This window comes from Pongo pygmaeus, chromosome 7, assembly GCF_028885625.2.
Source record: "Pongo pygmaeus isolate AG05252 chromosome 7, NHGRI_mPonPyg2-v2.0_pri, whole genome shotgun sequence".
Classification (NCBI taxonomy): domain Eukaryota; kingdom Metazoa; phylum Chordata; class Mammalia; order Primates; family Hominidae; genus Pongo; species Pongo pygmaeus.
In genome coordinates, this window is record NC_072380.2 from 98,824,811 (window position 1) to 98,838,116 (window position 13,306).

General features: G+C 39.5%; 1 protein-coding gene across 12 annotated transcripts in view; it reads left to right on the plus strand.

The window, feature by feature from the left end:
- Positions 1-4,967, plus strand: part of CPNE3 (copine 3) — a 46,921-nt gene extending 41,954 nt beyond the window's left edge. For all 12 annotated transcript variants that reach the window (XM_054499861.2, XM_054499866.2, XM_054499860.2 and 9 more), the window contains one exon: positions 1,750-4,967. In XM_054499861.2, the coding sequence (XP_054355836.2) occupies positions 1,750-1,872 (123 nt within the window). In that variant the 3' untranslated portion in view covers positions 1,873-4,967. The remainder of the gene's footprint in view (positions 1-1,749) is intronic.
- The last annotated feature ends 8,339 nt before the right edge of the window (positions 4,968-13,306 follow it).

Genomic DNA, 13,306 nt, shown 5'->3' on the forward strand with positions numbered 1-13,306 from the left:
TTGTTTTAAAATAGTATTGTGACTCTCTCAAGTATTTTATCTTTACCTTTGTAACTATAGGAAAAAACTCTTATGTAACTGTATGCCAAATCCCCCTCAAGCTGGAAGTTTAGTTTGATGAATATCTCTTAGAAGACTATTTTACCCAGTTTACTCCAGTGGTAACATATTGTAGAGCTATAGTACAGAATCACAACCAGGATACTTACAGTGGTATAATCAAGATGCATCATAAGGATCCCTCTTGTTGCTCTTTTATAACCATATCCCCTTCTTTCTACTTCTAGCCCTTCCTTAACCTTGGGAACCACTTACTAATATAGTCTTCATTTCTATAATTTTATCATTTCAAGAATATCATATAAATGGAATCGTTCAGTATGCAACCTTTTGGGATTGGCTTTTTTTCCACTCAGCATCACTCTCTAGAGAATCACCAAGTTTTCGCAAGTACTCCTTTTTATTGCTGAGTCATATTCCATGGTATGGCTGCACCACCATTTGTGTAACCGTTACCCCATAGAAGGACATCTGGCTGTTGCCTGTTTTTCTCTCTGATACATAAGGCTACTATAAACATTTACACGTGGGTTTTTGTTGTTGTTGTTGTTCGTTTGTTTTGTTTTTGTTTTGAGACAGAGTCTTGCTCTGTCACCCAGGCTGGAGTACAGTACTGCAACCTCCGTCTCCTGGGTTCAAGTGATTCTCGTGCCTCAGCCTCCCTAGTAGCTGGGATTACAGGTGTGCACCACTATGCCTGGCAATTTTTTTCTGTTTTTTAGTAGAGACAGAGTTTTACCATGTTGGCCAGGCTGGTCTCAAACTCCTGACCTCAAGTGATCCACCCGCCTCGGCCTCCCTAAGTGCTGAGATTACAGGCGTGTGCCACCACACCCAGCCTATTCATGGGTTTTTGTGCAAACATGAGTTTTTATTCCTCTGGGATAAATACCTAGGACTGCAGTTGCTGGCTTATACGGTAGTTGCATGTTTAATTCTTAAAGCAGTTGTTAAACTCTTCTAAAGTGGCTATATCATTTAACATTCCCACCAGCAATGGGAGGGGAGGAAGTGGAGTGTTGTGATTATAAAGTAGTAATGTTAGGTAGGGATCTTTGTGCTGTTGAGGCAGTTCTGCATCTCAATTGTGGTGGTGGTTAAACAGATCTACCCAGATGACAAAATTGCATCGAATTATACAGAAACACACACACACACACACACACACACAAATGAGTACATGTAAAACTAGAAATCACAGTAAGTTCTGTGAACTGTATCAATGTCAGCTGCCTGGTTTTGGTTTTGATACTATATATAGTTATGCAAGATGTTACCTTTGGAGGAATCTGGGTGAAGGGTACATGGTACCTTTCTTTATTGTTTTTGCAACTTCCTATGAATTTACAATTGTTGTAAAAAAAAGTAAAAAAACATTAATACCAAGTAAGTGAAAGACCCACTTTTTTTTAAAAAGTTATAAAACAACAACAACAAAATCATCGAATGTTAGAATGCTGGCACCGAAAAAGGACTTGACAAATGTTAGCAAGGATAGTAATAGCAATCATAAGTAACATTGGCTAGTTAGCTCATTCCATATTTCATGGACTGTTCCTAAGAAAAGGTACAGGCCTATGAATTAGAATTGCTTCATTTTAGTGGCTGCTGAAGTATCCCTAGTCTTTTATGAAAAAGCCAGGAAAATTCAGTTGCTAATAAAGTCACTTTGATTTTGTTTTTCACAAGGCTCCAAAAGAAGCACTTGCTCAGTGTGTCTTGGCAGAGATTCCCCAGCAGGTGGTGGGCTACTTCAATACATACAAACTCCTTCCTCCCAAGAACCCAGCCACAAAACAACAGAAGCAGTGACCACTTCAACAGAATTCTTTTGTGTTATGTGGAGCAATGCCATCTCTCACCCCAAATCATGTATTTGTCGTTCTATGTACTTTTTACCCCCAGCATTTATGATGTAAATCTCTTTCTCTATGGATTATATCTGTTTAAAGCATTCTTTCTAGGTTCTTTTGGGGGGACAGTGCCAAGTCCATCTTTGCCCAATCAATTCAGTGATTGATAGCGATTTACATTAATTGCAGTAAAGCTCTTTGGATTAGAATTAGTGTGGGGAAAGCTTATTTTGTTGTTGTTTTTGTTTACTTTCATATGATGAAAATGCTGTTTTTAAGTGTTTGTCAATAGGAAGAATGGAAAACTGTTGGGATGATGTGGTTTGCAGGTTGCTGTGCCTGATTCACAGTGTATGTTGTATAAGCCAATGTCCATACCTGATTATGAGAGCTTCTTAAATTATATGATATCAAATTTGTTCCTGTAACTCTGTATACAGTGCTTTCTGCAAGGTAAAAATTACCTTTCTGTGCATCTGATTTTTGCTGCAGTTTAGACACTGTGGTTTACAAAACAGCATACACTCAACTTGGGACTTTATGAAAAGTACTGAATGAGCAGGAAAAGGCACATACTCAGTTTTTTAAATGTACAATCAACAAGTAAAAATAACCTCATGTAAGTAAGCCATTTTTATTTGCCTTTCTAGATATTTTATTTTATTGTGGAAAACTGTAAACATGGTCAGATTTGGCTTTTTTTTTTCATTAACTGAGCAAGACTTTCAGGATGTTGTAGATGCACAGATGGTAGGTTGTCCTGAATTCTACATTATTAGATTACTTTAATTGAGATTTGTTAAAATAGTTAGGACTGTTTTGTCCAGGAAAGATAAGAGGACCAAACATATAAGGTGAAATTCAGAATTCCATTTCCTTCTAACTAATGAAAAACTGCTTACTAAAAAAAAAATTTTATACTTTCCTTGCTAAGGTCCCATACATTGATTTGTACAGATCCACTTAGTCATTTTCTCCTTTTTTTAAGTACCATTTTCATCTGATTTTTAAACTCACGATACCAGTTATCTGTTAATCAAAATTGCATTTTACAATTTAATAATATGCTATTTCCTATGTCTACAGCATACTTTATTAAGTATAAAACCTACTGCAACATAGAAAAAGGAAAGAAAAAAGAAAACTTTTCCAACTGCTACATTAAGATAGGGTGGATTTTATGTGCTTTTTTTTTTTTTAAGAGTTGAATTTCTTTTCCTGACTTTTACATTTTACAGCATATTACTTAGTGAACATTACATTTTCAGAATAGATCCTAATATTTTATTGAGGGCCTATGTGCTAAAAACTATGCATATCTATATATTGGCCAATTATCTTTAATAATTTACCTTTTGAAATTGCATGGTTATCATATATCCTTAAATGGACACATACAGTGCCACGTTGATGTGCCTCTCAGTTTTATTGAAAAGCTTCCCCACAGCCCATGTCTCTTGTTCTCTGCAGTGCCTCAGGGGAGTGAGCTCTCAACCACAGATAGCTGTGGCTTCTCAGAAGCAGGTCATTGCCAAGGCCAGGCTGAGAGGGGACCTGCTTGCTGTGGTGGTTGCCTAGCCCAGGTGAGCATTTACCTACCACCTTCCCGCTTGGCGAGCTGTCCTTTGGATATGTGCTGTTAACTGGGGAAGGCACCTAACTAGTAGCCTGCTACTCCATAGTATGGCTCAATAGATGACACATCATTTTGACATTATCAATAGGAGAAAAGAAAACTAACCCTTCTTCTGATTGTTTGAAGCCATAGTTGTCTCAGATGTTCTAATTCTCTTTGTGTGCTTGGAAACAGCATAGATACGTTGCTGTGGTTTTCAGAATTTTCTCTTTTAATCACAAGAAGCCTTTTAAAAAATGACTTACACATATTCTCAATGTACAGTAAAACAGACAGAAGTGAGCTTATCTGTTTGATGCTGTGGCAGGGTCCCAGTCACTGGGCGTATCCTCCTTCTCCTTAACCAGCTCCTCGCAGCCCCTGAGTCACCTACACAAGGTACTTGGGAACTGCTGGTCATGAGCATTCCTAGTTTTCTTCAGCCAAATAACGGTTAATCACTGTCAATTGGATTTGGTCTTCATTATTTTATACTCTGATTTTATCAGAATTATTCTATTTTAAAATTGTTTTAAAATTTAAAAACTTTTAATTCATGATCATGTTCATCAGTAGATGCTATTATTCACAAGAACTGTGATTCCAGCAAACTAGGGTAATTGGTGCCTTTTTACAGTTTTGAATAAAAGCATTTACAATTTCTAAATTATCAGTTTTCACAGTTTCAGCACTCAACCTCATCACACGCTGATTTAATATTGTTTTATATTAAAATAGTCCTTTTCCCTGTTGTGCCACCATTAATTGAAGTGCTATTTGTTCTTAAAATGCATTTAAAGAAAAATTACCCATATTGACTTTTACACTTCATATAATCAGATCTATTACAAATATATATTGGAGTGAGGGTGCCCAGGAGAGATGTAATATTTCTTACAGATGCTGGGACAGAGGAAATAATATACCAGCTAATCTAGTCACCTAACCTTGTGGTTAGAATTGAAATTTTAATACCAGAAAAATTTGAAGTCTGATCAGAGATTTACAACTGTTCATTATAGTGCTGCCTTAGGCAATCTTTCCAAAGTAAATTCAGGGCCCCATTGCTACTTATGCTATATTTTGACATACCTTTTTTTTTTTTTTTCAATTTTGTAAACTTCCTGGAAAGCTGTCTTCACTAAGTATCCCCTAGCCTCTATATGTGTGGTTAGTAGTCATGGAAATGACATATAAAGTACGCCAGGAGTTTGATGGAACGTGTTAGAAACTGTTTTGTGCTTTTATGGATGTCATACTTGACAATATATGTATAAGTTACTAATATATGAATTGATGCTAAATATATCTTACATTCGAATTCCTTTTGGATAAAGTTATTTCTTGATGTGACACAGTAGTGTCTTGTTTTCATTTTTATTCTTTACATGTGACCAAAACAATAGAAAAGTTAAAAATAAAATATAGTGTTTTAGGTGGCCTTGACTTCATATTTTACTGAATTCAACAATTTGGGGGATATTATTTTATGGGATTTATTTGTTTAAAAGATATTGAGTGGGTCCAAGATACTCTTCTGGGTGCAGTAAAGGAAAGATTCTTAGCTTATAGCTAGAATGGCCTGAGATTATCAATCACGTTAAGAAGGATAGTGTAACCACCTAATTTAAAAAAAATTTTTTAATTGCTTTTGTCATGGGCATTGGGCAGGACTTTGCCAGTGGTGACCAAGACAGCCACAGTTGCTGCCTTTGTAGAAATAATGGGCTAGTGGGGGAGAGACAACATTGAGCAGGTAATTGTAGAGATGTGAGATCTGTGCGTGAAACAACATACAGTAGAGAGAGACCTAACCCATCTGAGAGGCAAGGAGCGCTTCCCTGAGGATGTGCCATGTAAGCTAAGACCTGAAAGTTAGCTGGGTGAAGAAGGTTAAAAGCACTTATGAAGCTGTCAGGCCAATAGCAAGTATAGAGTTGAATGTTTTAGGAGTGGACAGAAGTTTGAGTTTGTTGGAATATAAAGTATAAGAGGGAAAGTGGTAAAAGAAATGAGGTGGAGTGGTTGGTGGTGTTTACATCCTGAGGGCCTTTTGGGGCAGGTAAGGGAGTTCAGACTGAGGCCTAGGGTAATGGGATGCCACTAAATTGATTTAAGCAAATGAATGATGTGATTATATTTGTGCATTTGAAAAACCAGAGGACCATACTTTTTAGGGCAGACAGATGAGTTCAGAAGCCCACAGAGTTCCACATGGAACCCTGTGACCAAATGTGGGTCTAGTCACAGTGGCTTTGCCTTGGTGAAGGCCAGATGGCAGAGCTGATAGTGGTCACCTTCTGGCAGAGACTCAGCTGTTTGGTCACATAGCTTCTAAGTGTCTGATTCTAGGTCTGTTTCCAAATTCTGAGCTTTTCCTGCCTCACTATCAAATTGTCTGGTAGACTCGTATCTTGTTGGTTCCTTAATGGTGCAGAGGCTGGTTCAGACCTGGTGATAATATGTCTCCCAGGAATGCCAAACCCTTGCATGTAGCAAGACCATCACCCTTGTCACTTGTCACCAAGTAACATCACTTCCTGATCATCGCTACATTTGGCCAGATTCTCCAGAAAAACCACAGTAGTTTGAAATGTCCATACAGAATTACACTTTGGCTTGGCTGTTGATTCCTTCCTCCACAATGATGGCAAGTATTATTATAAGCAGAATTGAGACTTCTTACTGCTTGGGAAAGGAGAGCTATCTCTGGTCTTTCATCAGCAGATGCTTACAAAGCATTTATTGGTACTCACAAAGCACCAAGTTTTATAGCAGCACCTGGTCTTCTAGGACTGGACTCAGAAGAATTTCAAGGATGGGGAGCTTTAAGGAGTTCTCAGAGAAATGTCTGAGTAGGAAATAATTTGGTTTTTTCAACCATCCCTTCCTTTCAGTAAGAAGTATTCAACTTTTCTTTGAACAAATGTTTATTGGGTAGTCTATTACTGGCAATCAACAGGGGAATTCAAACAGAGTAAAAAAATTCTTGCTGACTTCAAAGCTTATGATCTAATATGGAAAAAGAGACAGTATATGATGTTAAACAGAACAAGAGTGAGCAAGGTGAGGAACTCTGCTGTGATGGAGTAAGACTGGCCCTTCTTCTGCCTTCAGGCATCCACGGTGATGAGTAAAGAGGGGCCCTTGAATGCTGCTTCTGGAAAGATGCTTCTCCTGCTCATCCCGCTATCATTCATTGCTCTCCAGTACCATCCTGTGATCACTGTTCATGCCAGTCCTCACAAGAAGCCCAGACCATTAGTTTCCAACCCTTGTATTCTGACTCCACATCCCACTTCTCTCCGGTGCCCCATACCCTTCCACTCTGCCCTCAAGAACTGGGTCATTCATTAGCAGAAATTTCTGATATCAATGTTTTTTTCTGAATAGTCCCTTCACCTTTGAATTCCAATTAAAACCTGCCTGTCTTGAAGAACATTGCTTCCTCTGCTGCCCTCTCAAGTGATGGTAATTTCCTCTTCCTGATCTACCCCTGGGCTTGGAGGCTGCGTAGGTCCCCTCCTTGATCCTCCCTTCTGCTTTCAGAGAGCTTTTCCCTCCTCTTTAAAACCTCTGGCTTTGAATCTCACATCATTAGATTAGATCACTCTCTCTATCCCTCCTTATAATAATACTGCTCTCTATTCAACCTCAGTCCACATATGCTAGACCTTATCGTTATTAAAAAAAACTCCTGATCGCATTTTCAAGTATTCAGTTTTTCAATAACAACCCCTTTTACAGTTCACTCCCTTTAGTACCACAACTCTAACAAGTCTCCCTCCGTGCCTTCAAACACAAATCCTACCAACTTCTCAGTGTCTCTATGGTCTGGCCCCTCCTGCTCTTTCCTTTTCTAAACTTCTTTTCTACTAATCTCTGCATTGTCATTCACTCCAACCACACGGGCTTTCTGGCTCTTACTTGAATATGCCTGGCATATTCCTGGCTCAGGGCTTTTGCACTTGCCGCTGCCCCTTCCTGAAAACCCAGCCTCTCCTGGCCACTTGGGAACCTTGTTCCCTCGCCTCCTTCAGGTCTTTATTTAAACATCACTCAGTGAGGCCTTTTCTGATCACCTTATTTAAAAGTGTACCTCTTTCCCTAGTACTTTTTATTTTTCTTCTCTGTTTAAAGTATATTTATTTTGGCCAGGTGCAGTGGCTTACGCCTGTAATCATGGCACTTTGGGAGGCTAAGTTGGGTGGATTCGTTAAGCTCAGGAGTTTGAGACCAGCCTGGGTAACATGGTGAAAACCCATTGTATTAGTCCGTTCTCATGCTGCTAGTAAAGGCATACCCAAGACTGGGTAATTTATAAAGGAAAGAGGTGTAATTGACTCACAGTTCAGCATAGCTGGGGAGGTTTCAGGAAACTTACAATCATGGCGGAAGAGGAAGCAAATACATCCTTCTTCAGCTGGTGGCAGCACGGAGAAGTACAGAGCAAAGTTGGGGAAAAGCCCCTTATAAAGTCATCAGATCTCATGAGAACTGACTCACTATCACCAGAACAGCATGGAGGTAACCACCCCCATGATTCAATTACCTCCCATCTGGGTCCGTCCCATGACACGTGGGGATTATGGGAACTACAATTCAAGATGGGGACACGGCCACACCAAATCACCTGTCTCAATACAAAAATTAGCTGGGTGTGGTAGAGCACACTTGGTTCCAGCTACTTGGGAGGCTGTGAGGTAGGAGGATTGCTGGAGCCTGGGAAGTTGTTTTTTTGTTGTTGTTGATGTTGTTTTGTTTTTTTTTCTTGTCCTTCCTCACCCACTAGAATGTCAGTTCCAAGAAATCTGGGATTTTTGCCTGTTTGTTCACTGCTTTCTCCTCAGAGCCTAGAAGATACCTTGGCATTTAGAAGGCATTCCCTAAATAGACACTGAAAGAATGAATGAATGAAGTATGTGCTAGAGCATATATAAAGATAGAATTTAGTTTATATGAGAAAATATTGAAGCTTAGAATGGGAAGATTTTCTATTCAATGTGGAGAGTGGTCAGGGCAGTGGGAAGATCTTGGAGAGCTTCATGGATGGATTGACATTTCATCTGGGATTTAAAGGTTTTACGGGGCTTTATAATGTAGAGAAAGCGGAAGAGCCTTTCAGCAAAGAAATCAGCATTGTCAGTGGCATGGGTTAAGAAAGCGTGGGTTCAGAAACATTGTTAGTATAGGGAGATGAATGTATGAATGAACCCTTTTGTTTCATAACTAAATCTCTTTATTCACTTTTACAAATGTGATATTGAAATTCAAACAATATTAATCTTCCACATATTTTATTTCTTTATTTTTTGTAGAGACAGGGTCTCAAACTCCTGGCCTCAAGTGATCTGCCTGCCTTAGCCTTCTAAAGTGCTGGTATTACAGGCATAAGCCACCATGCCCGACCACACATATTTCTATTTTAATGAAATCTGTGGTTAGTCCTTTTCTGAAGGACATGCTAAATCTGAATTTTTCCTCTCAGATTTGGAATATAAATATGGTCCTAACATGGCAGACTTGATCATCATTTGACCCCATAAAATCTTGGCAAATGTACTTGTTTATTTGAAAAAGGCCTGCTTTAGGTGGATGCTACTTTTATCAAGCCTTTCCATGGGCTTCATGTTTGAAAAGCATATGTTATCTTTTGACCTTGAACTCTGCTTTACTGTGGCGTAGCCCTGGACAAAGGGTCTTATTACAAAACACGAATGTTTTGTAAAATGGGACTTGGAGTAGGAATCTTTAAATTCCCTTGAAAGTCTAAGATTCTGGTGTAAACAACAGAGCTTGATTTATTCAAAGCTGGATGCAAGAAGCTGTATCACAAGCCCGGTTAATAACCCTTAGCATACACTGTATGCTGAATTCTGTATTTCTTAGGATTCCCAGCAGAGAGGATTCTCATAAATTTGTGGCAGAATCATTGTGTGCAGTGGGCAGAGATGACTAGAGGTGCAAAGGGACAGTAAGGGGGCTGTGACCTTTCAGGTATCACTCCCTTTCCTTATCCGAGGGAGTTATTATCTAGAAATGTCAGGTTGCATTACTTAATGATGCACATTTATTTGACCTTTGCACCGTCACTTCTAGTCACAAAAGTTATAGTAGGAAAAATACAATCAGTCATAAAAACCCATAGAGAAAAACATCAAATTTTACTACAGCGTGTGGGTATGGTACTTAAAATATCAATTTCAAGTATCTTTGGTCTGATTAGTTATAATAAATTCCAGAACAGCATAATGATTAATTAACACCTTCGAAAGATTTAAAAAATTCCCGTAGGAGGGTAAAGGCATTATTGTAAATATAGAACAGGTCCAAATTACTGAAAGTACAGATTCTTCTCTTATTGGTTTTCTGTGTAGCAATTTTTCATCTAATACAACTGAAATAAAATAGATTTTTATATATCAAGGCTGTTCAATCTTTTGGCTTCCCTGGGTGACATTAGAAGAATTGTCTTAGGCCGCACATAAAATACACTAACACTAATGGTAGCTGATAAGCCAAAAAAAAAAAATTACAAAAAAACTCATAATGTTTTAAGAAAGTTTACAAATTTGTGTTGGGCTGCATTCAAAGTTGTCTGGGCTGCATATGACCTGCAGGCTGCAGGTTTGACAAGCTTATTATATATTATGTTAAGAGGGGACCAAGTTACTCCTTTCCTTTGGGTATACTTAGAGCTTTCAGCCCATTCTAATACTACAATTGGTGAAGTTGTGCAATTCATTTTCTTTTTCTTTTTTTAATTCCTTTTTTGTTTTTAGACGGAGTCTCACTGTGTTGCCCAGGCTGGATTGCAGTGGCACGATCTTGGCTCACTGCAACCTCTGCCTCCTGGTTCAAGTGATTCTCCTGCCTCAGCCTCCTGAGTAGCTGGGATTATAGGCACCCACCACCACGCCCAGCTAATTTGTGTATTTATTTATTTATTTATTTATTTATTTTTGAGACGGAGTCTTGCTTTGTCGCCAGGCTGGAGTGCAGTGGCGCGATGTCAGCTCACTGCAACCTCTGCCTCCCAAGTTCAAGCGATTCTCCTGCCTCAGCCTCCCGAGTAGCTGGGACTACAGGTGTGCACCACCATGCCTGGGTAATTTTTTGTATTTTAGTAGAGACAGGGGTTTCGCTATGTTGGTCAGGCTGGTCTGGAACTCCTGACCTCAAGTGATCCACCCCCTTCAGCCTCCCAAAGTGCTGGGATTACAGGTGTGATCCACCGTACCTGGCGTTTTAATTTTTTTTTTTTTTTTTGAGCAGCGTCTCGCTCTGTCATCCAGGCTGGAGTGCAGTGGCACGATCTCAGCTTACTGCAACCTCTGCCTCCCGGGTTCAAGCAATTCTTGTGTCTCATCCTTCCGAGTAGCTGGGATTACAGGTGCCTGTTACCACGCCCAGCTAATCTTTTTGTTTCTTTGTTTTTTTAGTAGAGACCAGGTTTCACCATGTTGGGCAGGCTGGTCTCAAACTCCCAAAGTGCTGAGATTACAGGCGTGAGCCACTGCACCTGGATGAAATTGTGCAATTTAAAAGTCATTTCTAGTTCCAACTTCTCTCTCGTTTAAATAAAGGTTTTGCTTATTTTTGACATGGTCTGTGTGTGGGGTTGGCAGATTTAGCAAACAAAAATACAAGATGTCAAGTTAAATTTGAATTTTGGATAAAAATGAATATTTTTTTCATATAGGCAAGTCCCAATTATGGCATGGAGCATATCTACACTAAAAAATTATTCAGGCTGGTCATGGTAGCTCACGCCTGTAATCTCAGCACTTTGGGAGGCTGAGGTAAGCAGATCACCTGAGGTCAGGACTTTGAGACCAGCCTGGCCAACATGATGAAACCCCATTTCTACTAAAAATACAAAAAGTAGCCAGGTGTGATGGCACATGCCTGTAATCCCAGCTACTCGGGGGGCTGAGACAGGAGAATCGCTTGAACCCGGGAGGCGGAGGTTGCAGTGAGCCGAGATCGTGCCACTGCACTCCAGCCTGAGCAACAGTGAGACTCCATCTCAAAAAAAAAAAAAAAAAGTATTCATTAACTGAGTGTCCTGTGTTTTATGTGACAATTCTGTTTGATAGATTGAAAAATGGCTAGAATCCTTCCACTGCCTCTGGATCCACTCCTTTTGCAATGTGACTTTGCTGTCCCCCCATTAAGAAGTGGATTTCATTTCTCTACCCCTTTATTCTGGGCTGGTTTTGTGACTTACTTTGGCTAATAGAATGTGTAGACGTAATGATGTGTGAATTCTGAGCCTATGCCTCAAGAAGCTGGCTCACTTCTGCTTTCTCTCCTCTCAGAACCTTGTGCAGTCTCCACACCCAGTGTACCCATTTTCAGGATGACAGACCATGTGGTTAGAAATAAGCTGTCCCATCTGAGACTGTCCTGAGACTGTTCTACACCAGCCAGCCCCCAGTCAATCCAGCAGCTGACTATAGAGCATGAATTAGCCCAGCTAAGACCAGAAGAACCAGAAGAACGATCTCAAATTGGCAACCTATAGAAACTAATAAATGATTCAGGAGCTAATAAATGATTATTTCAACTTACTACGTTTTAGTTAGCAAAAGCAAATTAATGTAGTTTGACAATGCAAAATAGAGCTGGGCATTTTTAAGACCAGAGGACAGCTTAGGTTGTGCTGAGTTTTGGGGGAGACAGATAAAAGTGAAATAGAAAATGATATTGTAATCAATTTTGAGCAAATAACACTTGGGATGGCTTCAGTGAATCAGAGGAAATTGCTTGTTGAAATAAACACTTGTGCCCACAGGGCGAAAAAATTACTTTTTATAGAGAGATTGTTTTCCTTCTTTAACTATTTAATATTTAAAATATAGAACCTCTGCTGAATGGCTTCTTCCTTCTTTCTCTGCAGATCTTATCATGATACATCTCTTTTAACCAGCCCATGCTGCACTGTATTTCTGGTGATTAATTGTTGAGGTCAGACCTGGGCAGTGAGGAAAGACCTGGTCGGGGAAGAACTTTCATATATAATAAGTCTTCACTTGACATTAACCAATTTTACCATAGGCTAATTAGTATAAACAAGAGTTAAGTTCCCATGGCATATTTCTGGTCATAAAAACATCACCAAACTTCAAAATAATGACCAAGACATCTATAATATTAAACATTGAAATAAGTGTGAGTTGTACACACATTTAAGAAAGAGTAATTAAAACAAGATAATTACTTACTCAATTATTCCAGTTCAAAGTCTCAGGTGACCTGAGAATATCCCAGCAGTGAAGGACACAGGTAAGAACTGACCCTGGAAAGGATGCCATCCATCATAGGGTGCATTCACACACACCCACACACTCACACACACACCCACACACACACACCCACACAATCACACATACCCACACACACACACACCCCCACACACACACACACCCCCACACACACACCCACATTCACAAACACACACCCCTCCCACACACACACACACACACACACTCCCACACTCACTCCGACTGGGACCATTTAGACACAGCAGCCCATCTAACAGGCACTTCTTTGGGACACAGGAGAAAACTGGAGAAACCCACACAGTCATGAAAAGAACGTGCAAAATCCATGCAGACAGTGGCTGTAGAGAGGAATCTATTTTTTTCTCACTCATGTTATAACAAAACAACATTGTATGTAACTACATTACTTGAGGACCTGCTGTATCTGTAAATCATCAATTAATTAGTCGAATGATTAATGAACATGGACTATAGGGAGTCCAGAGAAGAAA